Source organism: Natator depressus, chromosome 17 (assembly GCF_965152275.1).
Source record: "Natator depressus isolate rNatDep1 chromosome 17, rNatDep2.hap1, whole genome shotgun sequence".
In the NCBI taxonomy this organism is placed as follows: Eukaryota; Metazoa; Chordata; order Testudines; family Cheloniidae; genus Natator; species Natator depressus.
The window spans coordinates 4,435,565-4,447,753 of record NC_134250.1 but is presented as its reverse complement, the minus strand read 5'-3'; the positions used below and the strand labels follow the sequence as shown (position 1 = coordinate 4,447,753).

The window sequence follows — 12,189 nt, the reverse complement described above, 5'->3', positions numbered from 1 at the left end:
CGCTAGGAGGTATACAAGGCAAATCACCTTCCCACTAAATAAACAGATTTTAACCTCAGTACAAGCCTCAAGCCTTTCATGAATAACCTCTTAATTTTCCATGATCATGTTTTGCTATTTGCCTTGCAAATGATGCTGGCCTAGTCAGAACTTGCTGAGTGTGTAACAAACCCTCATTTCTACTTTCTTTCCCACCCCCACCATAAGTAAAATTCTGTAGATGCTGCTCTGCACCTTACCAGCTCAAGGGTTGGAATTTTCTTTTAGACATTTAAATGCAATTATTGACATAGATGGACACCATCAACCAGCTACCAATTCACTCTGCATTGTTCCCCTTTACACACACAAACACACACAAAAGCACATGCAAGCTGTCAAATCTCTCCAGTAGAGCTCGAAGCACATGAAGACAGGAGCAGTGCCCTAAATAGAAAGAGTGCTCCTGTCCAATACAGGATTTGTTTCTAAAAAGTGACCTTGACAGGCAAGCCTGTCAAAAACAAGCCTGAAAAATATTAGAGATGAAGTGCCTGTTGTCTTTAAAATAAATGATGTGGCATTTGCACTAAAAAACGAAAACACTTGTGCCCATTACTACTTGGCCGGTGTGCCTCTCTGCCATCTGGTTGGTGCCACATGATTTGCTCCCTAAGGAAACTACCCAAGCTCAAGCAATACCAAGATAGCTGGGATGGAGAGAACTGGGCTGCTTGGGTACGTCTGAGTTCTACAGGACGTCTGCTGTCAGCGAGATGTAGGGAAATAGTTGTGGTTTAGCACCAAAATGGAACATGACCATTCCGACAGAAGGCAAGCAGCTCGCGACTGGCTTCCATATGTTCGTAGTCTACCTAGGGCTTCGTCACCAGCCACGGAGTCTGCTGTAAGGAGCGGCAGACAGTAAGTTGGGGGAAAAAATCCAGTTTTAAAGATCAGTCTGAGTGGTTTACTGGACAACGGGATTACAGCAGTGCCTGACTTACAGCACCGCGTGCACCGAGCAGCACCAAACGCAGAGTGCTGCGTGACAGCGTGCTCAGAATCCCTGATCGGAACTGGGGCCTTGCGGAGCTCGGGGCCGTACAAACAATCCATAGACGCAGATGGGCTGTCCCCTGAAGAGCTTACAGCCCTTTACAAACTAACCAATTCATCCACAGCACCCCTGTGAGAAAGGCATCTATACTCCCTGTTTTACAGATGGCAAAACCGAGGCATGGGGACACCAAGGCCGGCCTTTTCCAAGGAGGCAAGGAAGTTCAAACTAGATACCCTCTCACTAGGATCAGGACAAACCCTTTAGAAATCCATCCTGAAGTGACTTGCCCAGAATCACACAGCAAAGGAGCGGCAGAGCTGGGGTGAGAACCTAAGAGTTTCTTGGTTCCATGTTCAGACCACAATTCAATTTAGCCTCCAAGTTTGCCTCAAGAAGACTGTTCGTTATGCTCCTGTCATTTCCTAAACGACCTGCACAGCCATCCCAATGACAAACGCTTCCCCAGCTAATTACTAATACAAATTCTTTACATGCATTCCAGTGATTTTTGCCTTCTCTTGTGCAATTACAAAGAGAAGGGAAAAAAACCAGCTGCTGGGCCTAATGACTTGTTCAGTAAAACAGTGGGCGGGGTGTGTTACCAGCAACATTTTATGGCTTTATTTACTCCTGGGTACAACTAAGCACCAGATCCCAGTAGAATGGACTTGTTTATTGTTTAAAGAAAAATGTCTATATCAAAATGAGGTTCAGAGGCATGTCCTCCACTGACAGGACACTGGCCAAAGTGCTACTCTGATTTAAAGGCCTTTAAAAGCCTCTGCTATGAGACACGTCAGCCCTGAAGGTCTAACTTTAAAGCATGCAAAATGGCAGATGTGTGAACAGTATGTCAAAACAACTTCCAAAACCTCATCTCATTAGCCACTAAGTGAGACAACCACAACTGAAAGGCGACACAAAATAGCTGGCTCATAAGAGCAGGTCAAGGCAGAATGCAGCACGCACTGTCCCATTGCCCTTATTAGGAGAATTTTACCACACAGCAGAATGGCAAATTACATTCCCACTTCCAGACTAATTTGGTTTGGTGTTTCAACCAAGCCGTGGAAAGTCTTTCCAACCTCAGCTATAGGCGAGGGATACGCTCTTCTTAGTTAGGATTTGAGAGAACACAGAGAAAGGGAATTTGCTTAGGTCAGAAGGAAACCAGGCTGGAGAAGCAAGAGGAGCCCTAGAGAGTGCGAAAATCCTGCGTGGGCATTTTGTTTGTCATCCTGCCCATTACAGCAAGAGAGGAGGAATAGTCTTAGCTGGAGCCAGACAGGAAAAAGCTTCTAAAACAGCCTTGCTGGTAGCAGCAGAGCAACATGGGCTTGTTATCTTGACTAAATCTTAGCTCCAGCACTGGCAAGAAGCACCAGTAAGAGTGTACAATTTGATTAAACACTTGTTCAATTAGGATTTCAAGGAACAGTGGTTCTGTGACAGATCAGAGAGTCAGGATATCTGGGTTCTGTTCCTAGCTTTGCCAAGGACTGTGTGTGAGACTCTGAGCAAGCCAATTAATCACTCTGTCTCGGGTTCCTCACCTGAAAGATAAGATGGGGATAGCCCTCATAGGCTAGATGGTTGGAGAGAACTTTGAGGTCCTCTGATGGAAGGTGCCAGCAATGGTCTTCTTATTAACACGGGATAAAAATCATTTTAATGTATGATCACAATTTCCCCCCCCAATTACATTTTTTAAATGCAAGGATTTTGCATCTTGGACCGATCATTTTATGCCACATGAAATGGTGTTTGATAATAATGAAAATACTGCTGATTTACACTGGGAAATTACTGTAGGAAGAAGGTATCAGGATGGCTTCCTTCTTCAAATGTAACAGGAATCTCAGACAGCTACCAAAATGCAAATGTTATTCCAGATGGGAACTCACTATTTCCTTTCCTTTCTCAGTCTTTTTGTTCCTTTGGCCATAATGATGGGGAACAACTACATCGATGGTCGATACCACTCGTGTTCTTGGGCTGTCCAGGAGAGAGACTGTTTTTTCACCTGTGAAAAGAAGCCTACTTCTAGACTTAAGCATCATGGCATTACTAGTTTATATCCTACATCTACCAGCCGTTCTGCTAGAACTGGCCTGGCCTACATTACTGAACAGATCAGCTATGACATTTGCCAGCATTATGGAAAGATGCCCTGCTGGACATACATGCTGAATGTATCCATCTCTCCTGTCAGGTTGATTCGTTCCATGAGACTTGCATCCACTTTTTCTTTGAGCTTTTCTTCAAGCTGTCAGGGGACAAAATGAGTAACAGACAGACATCAGATTTCTACCTAAATTGATAACTTAGCTGCCTAAACTCCTGGAAAAGCCAGCTTGTTAAATCAGGAAATGGTCCTAGACTATTGCAACCTGTCTGAGATTTCCTTAGTGGGTAATAGTATCCGGAATAGAAATTTCCTGTCTGTCAGAACCTCTAGACACAATGGTGGTGTGTCCTTGAAGCAGTTAACTTTCAAGGCTGTAAAAGCAGAGTTTCTGGCCCAGTACCACACACAAATCTAACATGACAATGTACTAGGGTACTAACTCACCTAAACCAGGTGTGTAACCCACTGATGAATATGCATTACAGGTCCCCATTTGTGCCAGATGTGCAGGGGCTATGAGTCTATTACAGCTCCAGCTAGACCGGCTTGGTTCTTTAGCTAAAGCAGTAGCAGCTCATGGTTTTAGCTGTGGAGGTCCCCGGTTGAACCCGCACTAGATTGGCCAAGATGGCGGCTAACACAGGGCATCCACTAAGCTAAGACATTCTGAGAGCACGTTAAATGTAGAGTTAACCACAATGGTGGAGGAGCCTGAGGGAAATATTGTGTCTCCCCTCTTTTCACTGTGCCCTGGCACTCGGTGAGATGATTAACCAAATTCCTGGTCCTACATTAAGTTAAGACTTGAAGGATAATGGGACAAGGGATTTTGATGATTCACCCTCTATTGGATTAAAGCAGTTGATGTATCAAGTATGAAAGAACACTACCCAAAAGTGAGATACCAGTTAGGGTTTAAGACACAAAACTGTTCTGATAGAGTGAAGGCAGCAAAATCAACGCTCTCTTGTCTTTGAAATATGGTTTCAATTAACGTTCTAGTTCCATACTTAACCCAGCATTATGCACAGCAGAAATTACTACGCCAATTTCAGCACAGAACCTGTCTGACTTTTTTAATTAGATGAGTAGCAACCTTTAATTTTAAAATTAAATATTACAAGCTATTACTTAGTGCAGCTGAGGACCAAGGTGCAGTACTTCATTGTCTGATTTGCCATGGCATAATCGTGTGGTGGACGGGATACAATATTACAGTGTTGCAGAGGGAAGTTCACCTGCTGGGTTGTTGCCAAGCAGTACTCTGCCGTGCTCAGGATGCTACAGATGAGACAGAGTTCTTCTACAGTAAACTTAGCCACTTCTGAGCCCTCCTTTTCTTTCAGCAGGCTGGTGATGGTCAGTCCACCACTGCTGCTTGTTGTTCTGGGGGAAAGACAAAAATTATGAGGCTCAACCATCAACTGTGCTTTCTGGTACACGTACACACATCACCATATGCACTATTTATAGATTTTAAGGCCAGGAGGAACTAGTCTGACCTCCTGCATAAAACAGGCCAAAGAATTTCACCCAATAATATCGACACCAAGCCCATCCCTTCTGTTTCAGCTACAGCAAATCTTATAGAAAGAGATCAGTTTTTATTTCATGACTTCTGGTGATGGAAAATCCAGCCCATTCCAGTGTATTAGACCTTAACCAAATTTAATACACATTTCATGGCTAACCCTCTCTTGGTTGTCAACTGCTCCAATACTCTGCTTAATGGCTATAGGAAGATCTCAGTAGCTATTATGCAACATGGTAATAAGCTATTTATTATCTGATCACTAAATACATTTCAACATATATCTCAGAGTTTAGCAGTCCTTTCAAATACTGTGGTAACTAAAAGGACAGTAAATAGCATATGGAGATTATCTCCTGTATTTTCTACTGATTTGTTGATACACAGCAGTTAATCAAAGGATCAGAACAGTTGGGAGTCAGGAAATTCCCTGCCTATTTCAACTCTATAATCCAAATCCTTTTAAAAAAAAAAAATAGGACAGCGATATTTATCTTGGACAGCAGAAACAGAACACAAAAAGTCATACGTTCAAAGAATGCAACTGAGGTCTGCTGGAGAACACACGTTAAATTCATCTCTCCACTTTCTTAAATGCAACCCCACTACCATATGTAAAACATTTTAGCTGGTTTCAGAAATTCACTCTGCAGCTCACAGATTTAGAAAGGGTGACAGCCTGGATATACCAAATAGCTGTATGCATACATTATCTGTAACTAGCATTGACGATTTCCCAGTGAATTCACTCGGACAATTTTCACTCTTATTTACTCTAGTGTAAATCCATGACTTCAATGACTTCACTGGATTGACACCTGTTTAACAGAGCTTAGGTCAATTAATTATGTCTGTGTGTACACACACACACACACACACACACCCCTCCCTAAAATATTTCCAATCAAGACACTTCAGAACCCTACAACGAAATTACCTTTATTACTCGTTATTATATGAATCCCATCAGTATCAACTTGATTGCCCTGATTTTCAAAACTGTGCTTGTACAACTTTGCTTCTAATTTGCATGTGTGATTAGCACAGATGTGTACGTCAGGGCTTTTGCATATACAACCACCGAATGTGAAGGGGCCTGACTCTTCACTACCTTACATCTTGGCCTCTTGTGTTGATATTCACACTGTGTAAAGTTGGTGTTAAATGCTTCTCTTCCTATCTGGTAGTTTCACACTCACTTTGCATGTGACACAAGGTGTAGGGCAGTGGAGAATTGGGACCTGAATCGGCCATTGGGGTAGCTGTGCACAAGCAGTTCTGAAAGTCAGATCTCAAGTGTTTATTGTTCTTGGCACGGTATCCGACTCCCACTGAATTACAATGGGAGAGGGTCCTAACTCCCAGAGACTCTCCTGAAAATCCCAGTGCTAGCTCTTCTGTTTGCCCTCCTGCTGTCTCTCAATCCAATGTAACAGTACTTTGTATTTACGTATGGGAGTCATATCACAGCTACGCGCTTCCTTTGAAAGTGCAATGCTGGCATTCACAAGTGTTGATTTATTAACCAGTTATCATCACAACACATCTCTTCCCACACGGTATCCCCAGACTGTGGCCTAGCATTTGGGAAACTAAACTTACTTGGGCAGGTTTCCAGAGAGAATTTTCCAGGCATATTCCCGGAGGTACTTCTGAAATATGGTGGTCAATGCTATCATGGGTTCACCAGTGCTGAGCTGCGAACACTGCACCATGCACTTCTTGTAATAGACAAAGAGGTCAGCACAGCTGGGCAGGACAGCTCCCCCTTCATCCACATTTGGCTTGGGAGGCCCTTGAGCTTTGAAATCAGCGACAAATCTGTCAATCAGCTCGCCAAGATTTCTAATGCAAGGAAAATAAAGAGAGATTTTAATATGGTGGTAAAAAAATAAAAAGATACGCTTAAAACCAGATGTCTTGTTGTATGATACCAATCAAGTGAATTCAAATCTTAGCAGCCGGATGCTTTAGACCTCTCCTATCCCCACCCATTCAGCACAAAGCTTGTTCAACAACAAAGAATAGGGCAGAAGAATAATGACCTTGTGTACCCAGAATTTTAATGGCAGCTTCAATTGGTTCTCCAGACATATAAAATATTACAAACCCTGCCAGGACCAGGTTCAGCATATTAAATGCAAGTGCATAAAGCCTATGCTCAAGTTTCATTCCTGGCACCAGCTGAAGTAACAGTTGTATTGCCCTGATTTGGAGGAGGCTGAGCTGTGCACGTGGAACATGCTGGTTTAAAGGGACGAGCTCAGAATGGTACAGCATTGGTGTCATTTGTTGTTTCATGGTTTCCGTTGGTTGTGCAGAAAACACAAATCCTTTAAAGAAGCTTTATTAATAGACAACAATTATTAACAACACATGAAAGTGTGTTTTTTATTCAAGCTCTTTTTAATCACTGACTGTTTATTGTATGCAAGCATGGCACTCTTTGCTGCCCCCTTTGAGCTGCGGAGCACCAGAGTTAATCCACTCTTCGCTAACTGTAATCGCTACAGGGGATAGGATGTATATACCCCAACGAAGTTCACTCATTACCTAGCCCACCATGGAGAAAAGGCTTTTCAGCTTGGCAGATGGCTGATACAAGCACTACAGAATCAACACAAGTCTTCTGATCAAAGGGGGTTCCTTTGGTCCCACTTCTCCAGGACCAGCACCTCCGTGTTAGCATACCAGGTTCCGTTCTTAGAGTACGGTTTGGTTTGCTGGTCTGTGCGTGATAGGTTTCATTAGAGCTGGTTGAAAAATAGCGCCCTCCCCCTCCACAAACAGAAAATATTGGGTTTTCAGCAAAATATCAAAAATCAAAATATTTCTGCTGAAAACTGAAATTTCCATTCAAAATGGCACCATGGTGCTTCATGGGAGTTGTGGTTTGGATCCTTACTCTCCCATTCTTCTTTATGGTCGAGGCTCTCTGGCCAGACTACGTCCCCCATGATGCACTCCTCTTGAGAAGAAGAGGGGGATACATCATAAAAGTGCCTGGCTGTGGTGCATCATGGTAGATGTAGTACAGCCAGAAAGCCCAGCCCAACCCATAGGGGAAAATGGTACCATAAAGCAACTCAACTACAATGAGACACAGCAGCGCCATTTTGAACTGAAATGTTTGTTTTCAAACAAAATATTTGGGCTTTCAGGTGTTCATTTTTTTCAACAAATATCAAAATTTTCCACAAAAAGTAGACACTTTCTGCAAAAAATGTTGTTTACTCAAAACAATTTTCCGTTAAAAAACCAACCCCTTGCCTAATTTCAACTGAAATTTTCAACCAGCTCTACATTCAGTGCCTGAGACCTGGCAAATCAGATAACTAACCCAAAAGGGCTGGGAGTGTCACGTGCACTGGGATCCCCTGAAAAGGGCACAATAACCCTTCTGCCATTATACTTCTGATGCTGGGCTTCAGGAATAGTCCTGTAACACCTTTCCAAACATAATTTCTGTACAGTCTCAGGACAGAAATACACTTATTTTCTCTTGCAGATGAAGACTGGACCGTCAGCATCAGGGTTCAACTGCCATTGACAAGTCTGATACCTGACACTTCCAGTTTGATGCTGCAGAAGTTGAAGAACTGCATGGATTTGCGCAGTCAGAGCAACCGAAAGTAACCAAGCAATATGCCTGCCATGGAGACATGGAAGGAATGACTGCTTGGTCTTGATCCTATGGCTTATGATCCTATTCTGTGCTGTGGAGCCCCTTTAGCAATTAAATACATTATGGAGAGCCAACTACCAATTTTGCAACAATGTGTCTGTAGATTGGGTAGGCCTAGCAAAGTGCCAGAGACAGAAGCTCAACTACGTCGGAGCAGTGATCTGTGAGCTCTGCGGGGCAGGCACTGTACCTTCCTCTCTGTTTATGCAACATCTAGAGCATTATGCAAACCTGTGATGACGATGACGATTTTCTTCCTTCAGGAGACGTGACTGGGAACAGAGGGGAGAAATAGATACAGAATCAGGGAGGTTCCTGCCATGGCTGCAGCATCAGCTGAGCCGATGCCTACTAAGGATGGCTCACATATGGTAGCCTGCAGCATTTCTTCAGTGTCTCAAAGGATAACTGACATGGCCTGTTCCTAGTAAACATCCTACTAAAAATTCAACAGCTGCTTTTCTATCCCAGCAACTGTGCTTTGCGCCGTGTGTGCACACAAATCTGACTCTTTGAGTAGGCAGCAGCCATATTGTTCTGATTTCTCCTATCCCAAGACACGGTGAGCAACGGCAGTGGCTTTTGTTTCTTGACACCTCTTATGCTTGATCTCCACAACAGAGTCTCTTTTGCTATGCAAAGCAAGTTAGATGTATTCCCTGGCTCCCTCAAAGCCTTCTCAATACAAGCACATGTAGCTGCAACAACAGCTGTCTGAAATGGCTGGGAAAGCAATGCTATTGTACCATGCCTATTCTAAGGCTAAGCTGTGCAGGCAAATGTCGGGATCCTGGGGTAGCCAAATACCATGGATCACCACTTCAGCAAACGATCCTCAACTCTGGAATTCACTTCCCCTCCCTTCATACATCAGAGACTGGCTGAATGAGCTGGCCTTCTGGTCAGACTGCAAAGCCCTTCAGGCTTTTCCCGGTGAGCAAGCTGGAGAGGATAGATGGATTGGGGTGGAGAGGAGAGTCCTGTGCTGAAGGAATTTTAATTGTGGACATTGGTCCAATTTGCATTTGGAAGTTATTGTAAACAAGCAGCTCAGTTTTGCTTCTATTGATGTCAATGAAGTTTTCCCATTGATTTCAGTAGCTGCAGGCACAAATGCTGTACAAGTGCCTAAAGCATTTAAGTTAGTCCAAATAACTGTTTTGTCACTTTTCTGATGGACTGCACGACCTTCGCTGTGAGCCGGCGGGGTCAGCAGAGCACCCTCACTCATGCTCAGGCCACTCTGGAGTTCTTGTCCAGATAGATGTGGGACTGACATGCTTTTGGGCCTTGATGAGCCAGGACATGGTGACAATTCTTTGCAGGAGCTGTTGCTTGGGAGTTGGCAAACTCATGGCAGCTGGACTGTGAACAAATAGGCACATTTCTGCCAATGCACCACGGGAACAACATATTGGCCTCAGAGCAGTGTGAAGCACCAGATGGGGAAAAGTTGTTCCCTACCATTAGGAGCTGAAGTGTGAAGAAGGTAAGAGAGAAACAGAAAAGGACTCTCTCCTATCCAGGTTTTGGAAATGAGACCGCTGCAGACAGGACATTTTTTTTTCCATATGCAAACGAGAAGCTTCTCCAAACAATGGCATACTAGCTGGGAGCAGATTTTCCAAAACAAGATAAGAGAGAGAAACTGCAATGAAATCACTCGAGTGCAGAATTTTACTCTGTTTCTAATGGACTCAAATCCTTCTATTTGCATGCTCACCCTTTCTTGATTCTCTCTCTCTCTTTCTCCTGGTCTCCAGAATGTCAGTACTTTTTTCTAGATCTACGACAGTATGCAATTAACACAAGTTCCTAGTTAGTGCTATCACGACACAGCTGTCAGCTGAGCAGTGACAGAATTAATAGCTAGTGCTTCGTTCTTCATTAGATGAATGGGAGGATGCACAATCTTCATGAAGAAGAGCTGGATATCAAGCCATGAAGCAACATGAATAAAGAATGCACGGCGTTTAACAAGCCAGTTTGTTCAATCTAGATAACATGCATCATCTCAGTAGTAGGAGCAAATAACGTGAAGTAGTACAGGTCAATTCTAGGGTATAACACTATTGGATACCTCTGGAACTCCTTGCTCAAGTGACCCCAGATTCAGACCACTAACCCTATGCTGGACTACAATAAGGCACAGCGATTTTCAAGACAGTTTGAGTATGTGGGGATTTTAGAGGACTTAGAAATATTGGCTGATAACAGTTAGCAAGTCTCAACTTTAACAGAGCTACTGCTCTGCTATAATATAGATTTGTTTATTTCCAACATTATATTTATTTCCAACATTATATCTATTCATGTTGCTCACATAAATTGTGCGTCAGAGTCAGACGCTTATATCCCAGAGAGACTGAAGTGCAATCCGATGCCTGATATTTGAATTGTAACCAAGCCTGAAAAAATCCCACAAATCTTTAAAGGCTTTCTTCCAGGTATCTCCTGCGAAACTGCTACAGATTTTGGCACCATGTTTCTTCACTGGTATGGAAACAATTTTCCAGCAGAAAAGGAACCAGCTGCTTTCTGCCACGAACTAAGAGACACTAAACAAAACTTCTGTCCCACCATCCTTTCTATTTGCTGCCCAAATACCCAATTAATTATCTGAGCAACATCCCCTATGCAGATATCAATCAAACAGATCCCTCAAAGGTTCAATCCCAGCAGAAAAGATTGTACAGAAAAGCAAACTTTTTTTTGGGGGGGGGGGGGGGGGAACCTAATGTGGCAGTTTTTCTTTGAACTCCCTGCTGTCTGTAGCTATAAAGCTAATGTAAAACATCTTGGGGACTGCGGAAGAAAACAGGAGGAAAAAAACGTTGAGAGCAGGAGCAGGGTGGGGTAGGATTACTGAAAACAGGGACTGAATTGGCCAAAGGGGGCGGGGGGGGGGGTGGAATGTTCAGACACTTTGGTGTTTAGCTTGTGGAGAGAGAGAGGGAAAAAAGACATTTCCCTTTGTTCTGCAGTGAGAATGAAATCTAGCCCCAGAAGGACAGACTATTGCACATATTTTCTAAAGCATAAAAGGTTTATGGGACATGGAAAAACTGACCCAGGATTGCTACCTGGCATTTCAATGCAACTGGGACACAGTGGGGCTCTGATCCATGACTGGGGCTCCTAGGGGTACAATAATATGAATAAATAATAATTATATCACCATCATAAGCCTCTATCCAATTTAAGCCCGTTCATTTCTCTCCCCTCGCGAGCCCTCAGGGAGCTGGCTGGTCACATGATGGTGACTCCTCCTCCGCTCCCCCAACCCTTAAGTTATATTAAAAGAAGCTAAACTATTTTAAATACTTTCCCATTATCACTTTTTCCTGTAATCAGTCACTGCAGTTGTCATGGGGGCATTATTTGATCACGAATGGGAGGGAAGGTGCCCAGGAAACAGTCTATGAAGATGTGATCAAGCCTACAGAAAAGTTTGAGAGCCCTAGGCTAGAACATCTTCCATTCAGAGGATCTCTAAATATTCTGCCGTGAGACAGAAACGATGATGATGCTTTAATAGTTTACGGTGACTCAGATACTAAGCAAAATGGTGTGCCGGGAGTGACAGAAAACCTATTTGATAATAGCTAGCACATTCATAGCACGCTTCATGTGAAGGTGTTTATACAAATAATCAAATCTCAGAACACCCCTTTAAGGTAGGTGTTACATCCATTTTACAGAGAGGTAAACCCACGCACAGCAAGGATAAGACAGCTGCAAAACATTAATAAGCAAAACTATAGATGTAGGACTTGAGATGAAAGATAAGCGTTTATCATGGA

General features: G+C 43.3%; 1 protein-coding gene across 1 annotated transcript in view; it reads right to left on the bottom strand.

Annotated features, from left to right (window-relative positions):
- Positions 1 to 12,189, bottom strand: part of VPS53 (VPS53 subunit of GARP complex) — an 89,766-nt gene that overhangs the window by 26,613 nt on the left and 50,964 nt on the right. The window contains exons 14-16 of the mRNA XM_074974793.1: positions 6,304 to 6,546; positions 4,409 to 4,556; positions 3,226 to 3,308 (exon numbers count right to left, since the gene is read on the bottom strand). Of these exons, the coding sequence (XP_074830894.1) occupies positions 3,226 to 3,308; positions 4,409 to 4,556; positions 6,304 to 6,546 (474 nt within the window). The remainder of the gene's footprint in view (positions 1 to 3,225; positions 3,309 to 4,408; positions 4,557 to 6,303; positions 6,547 to 12,189) is intronic.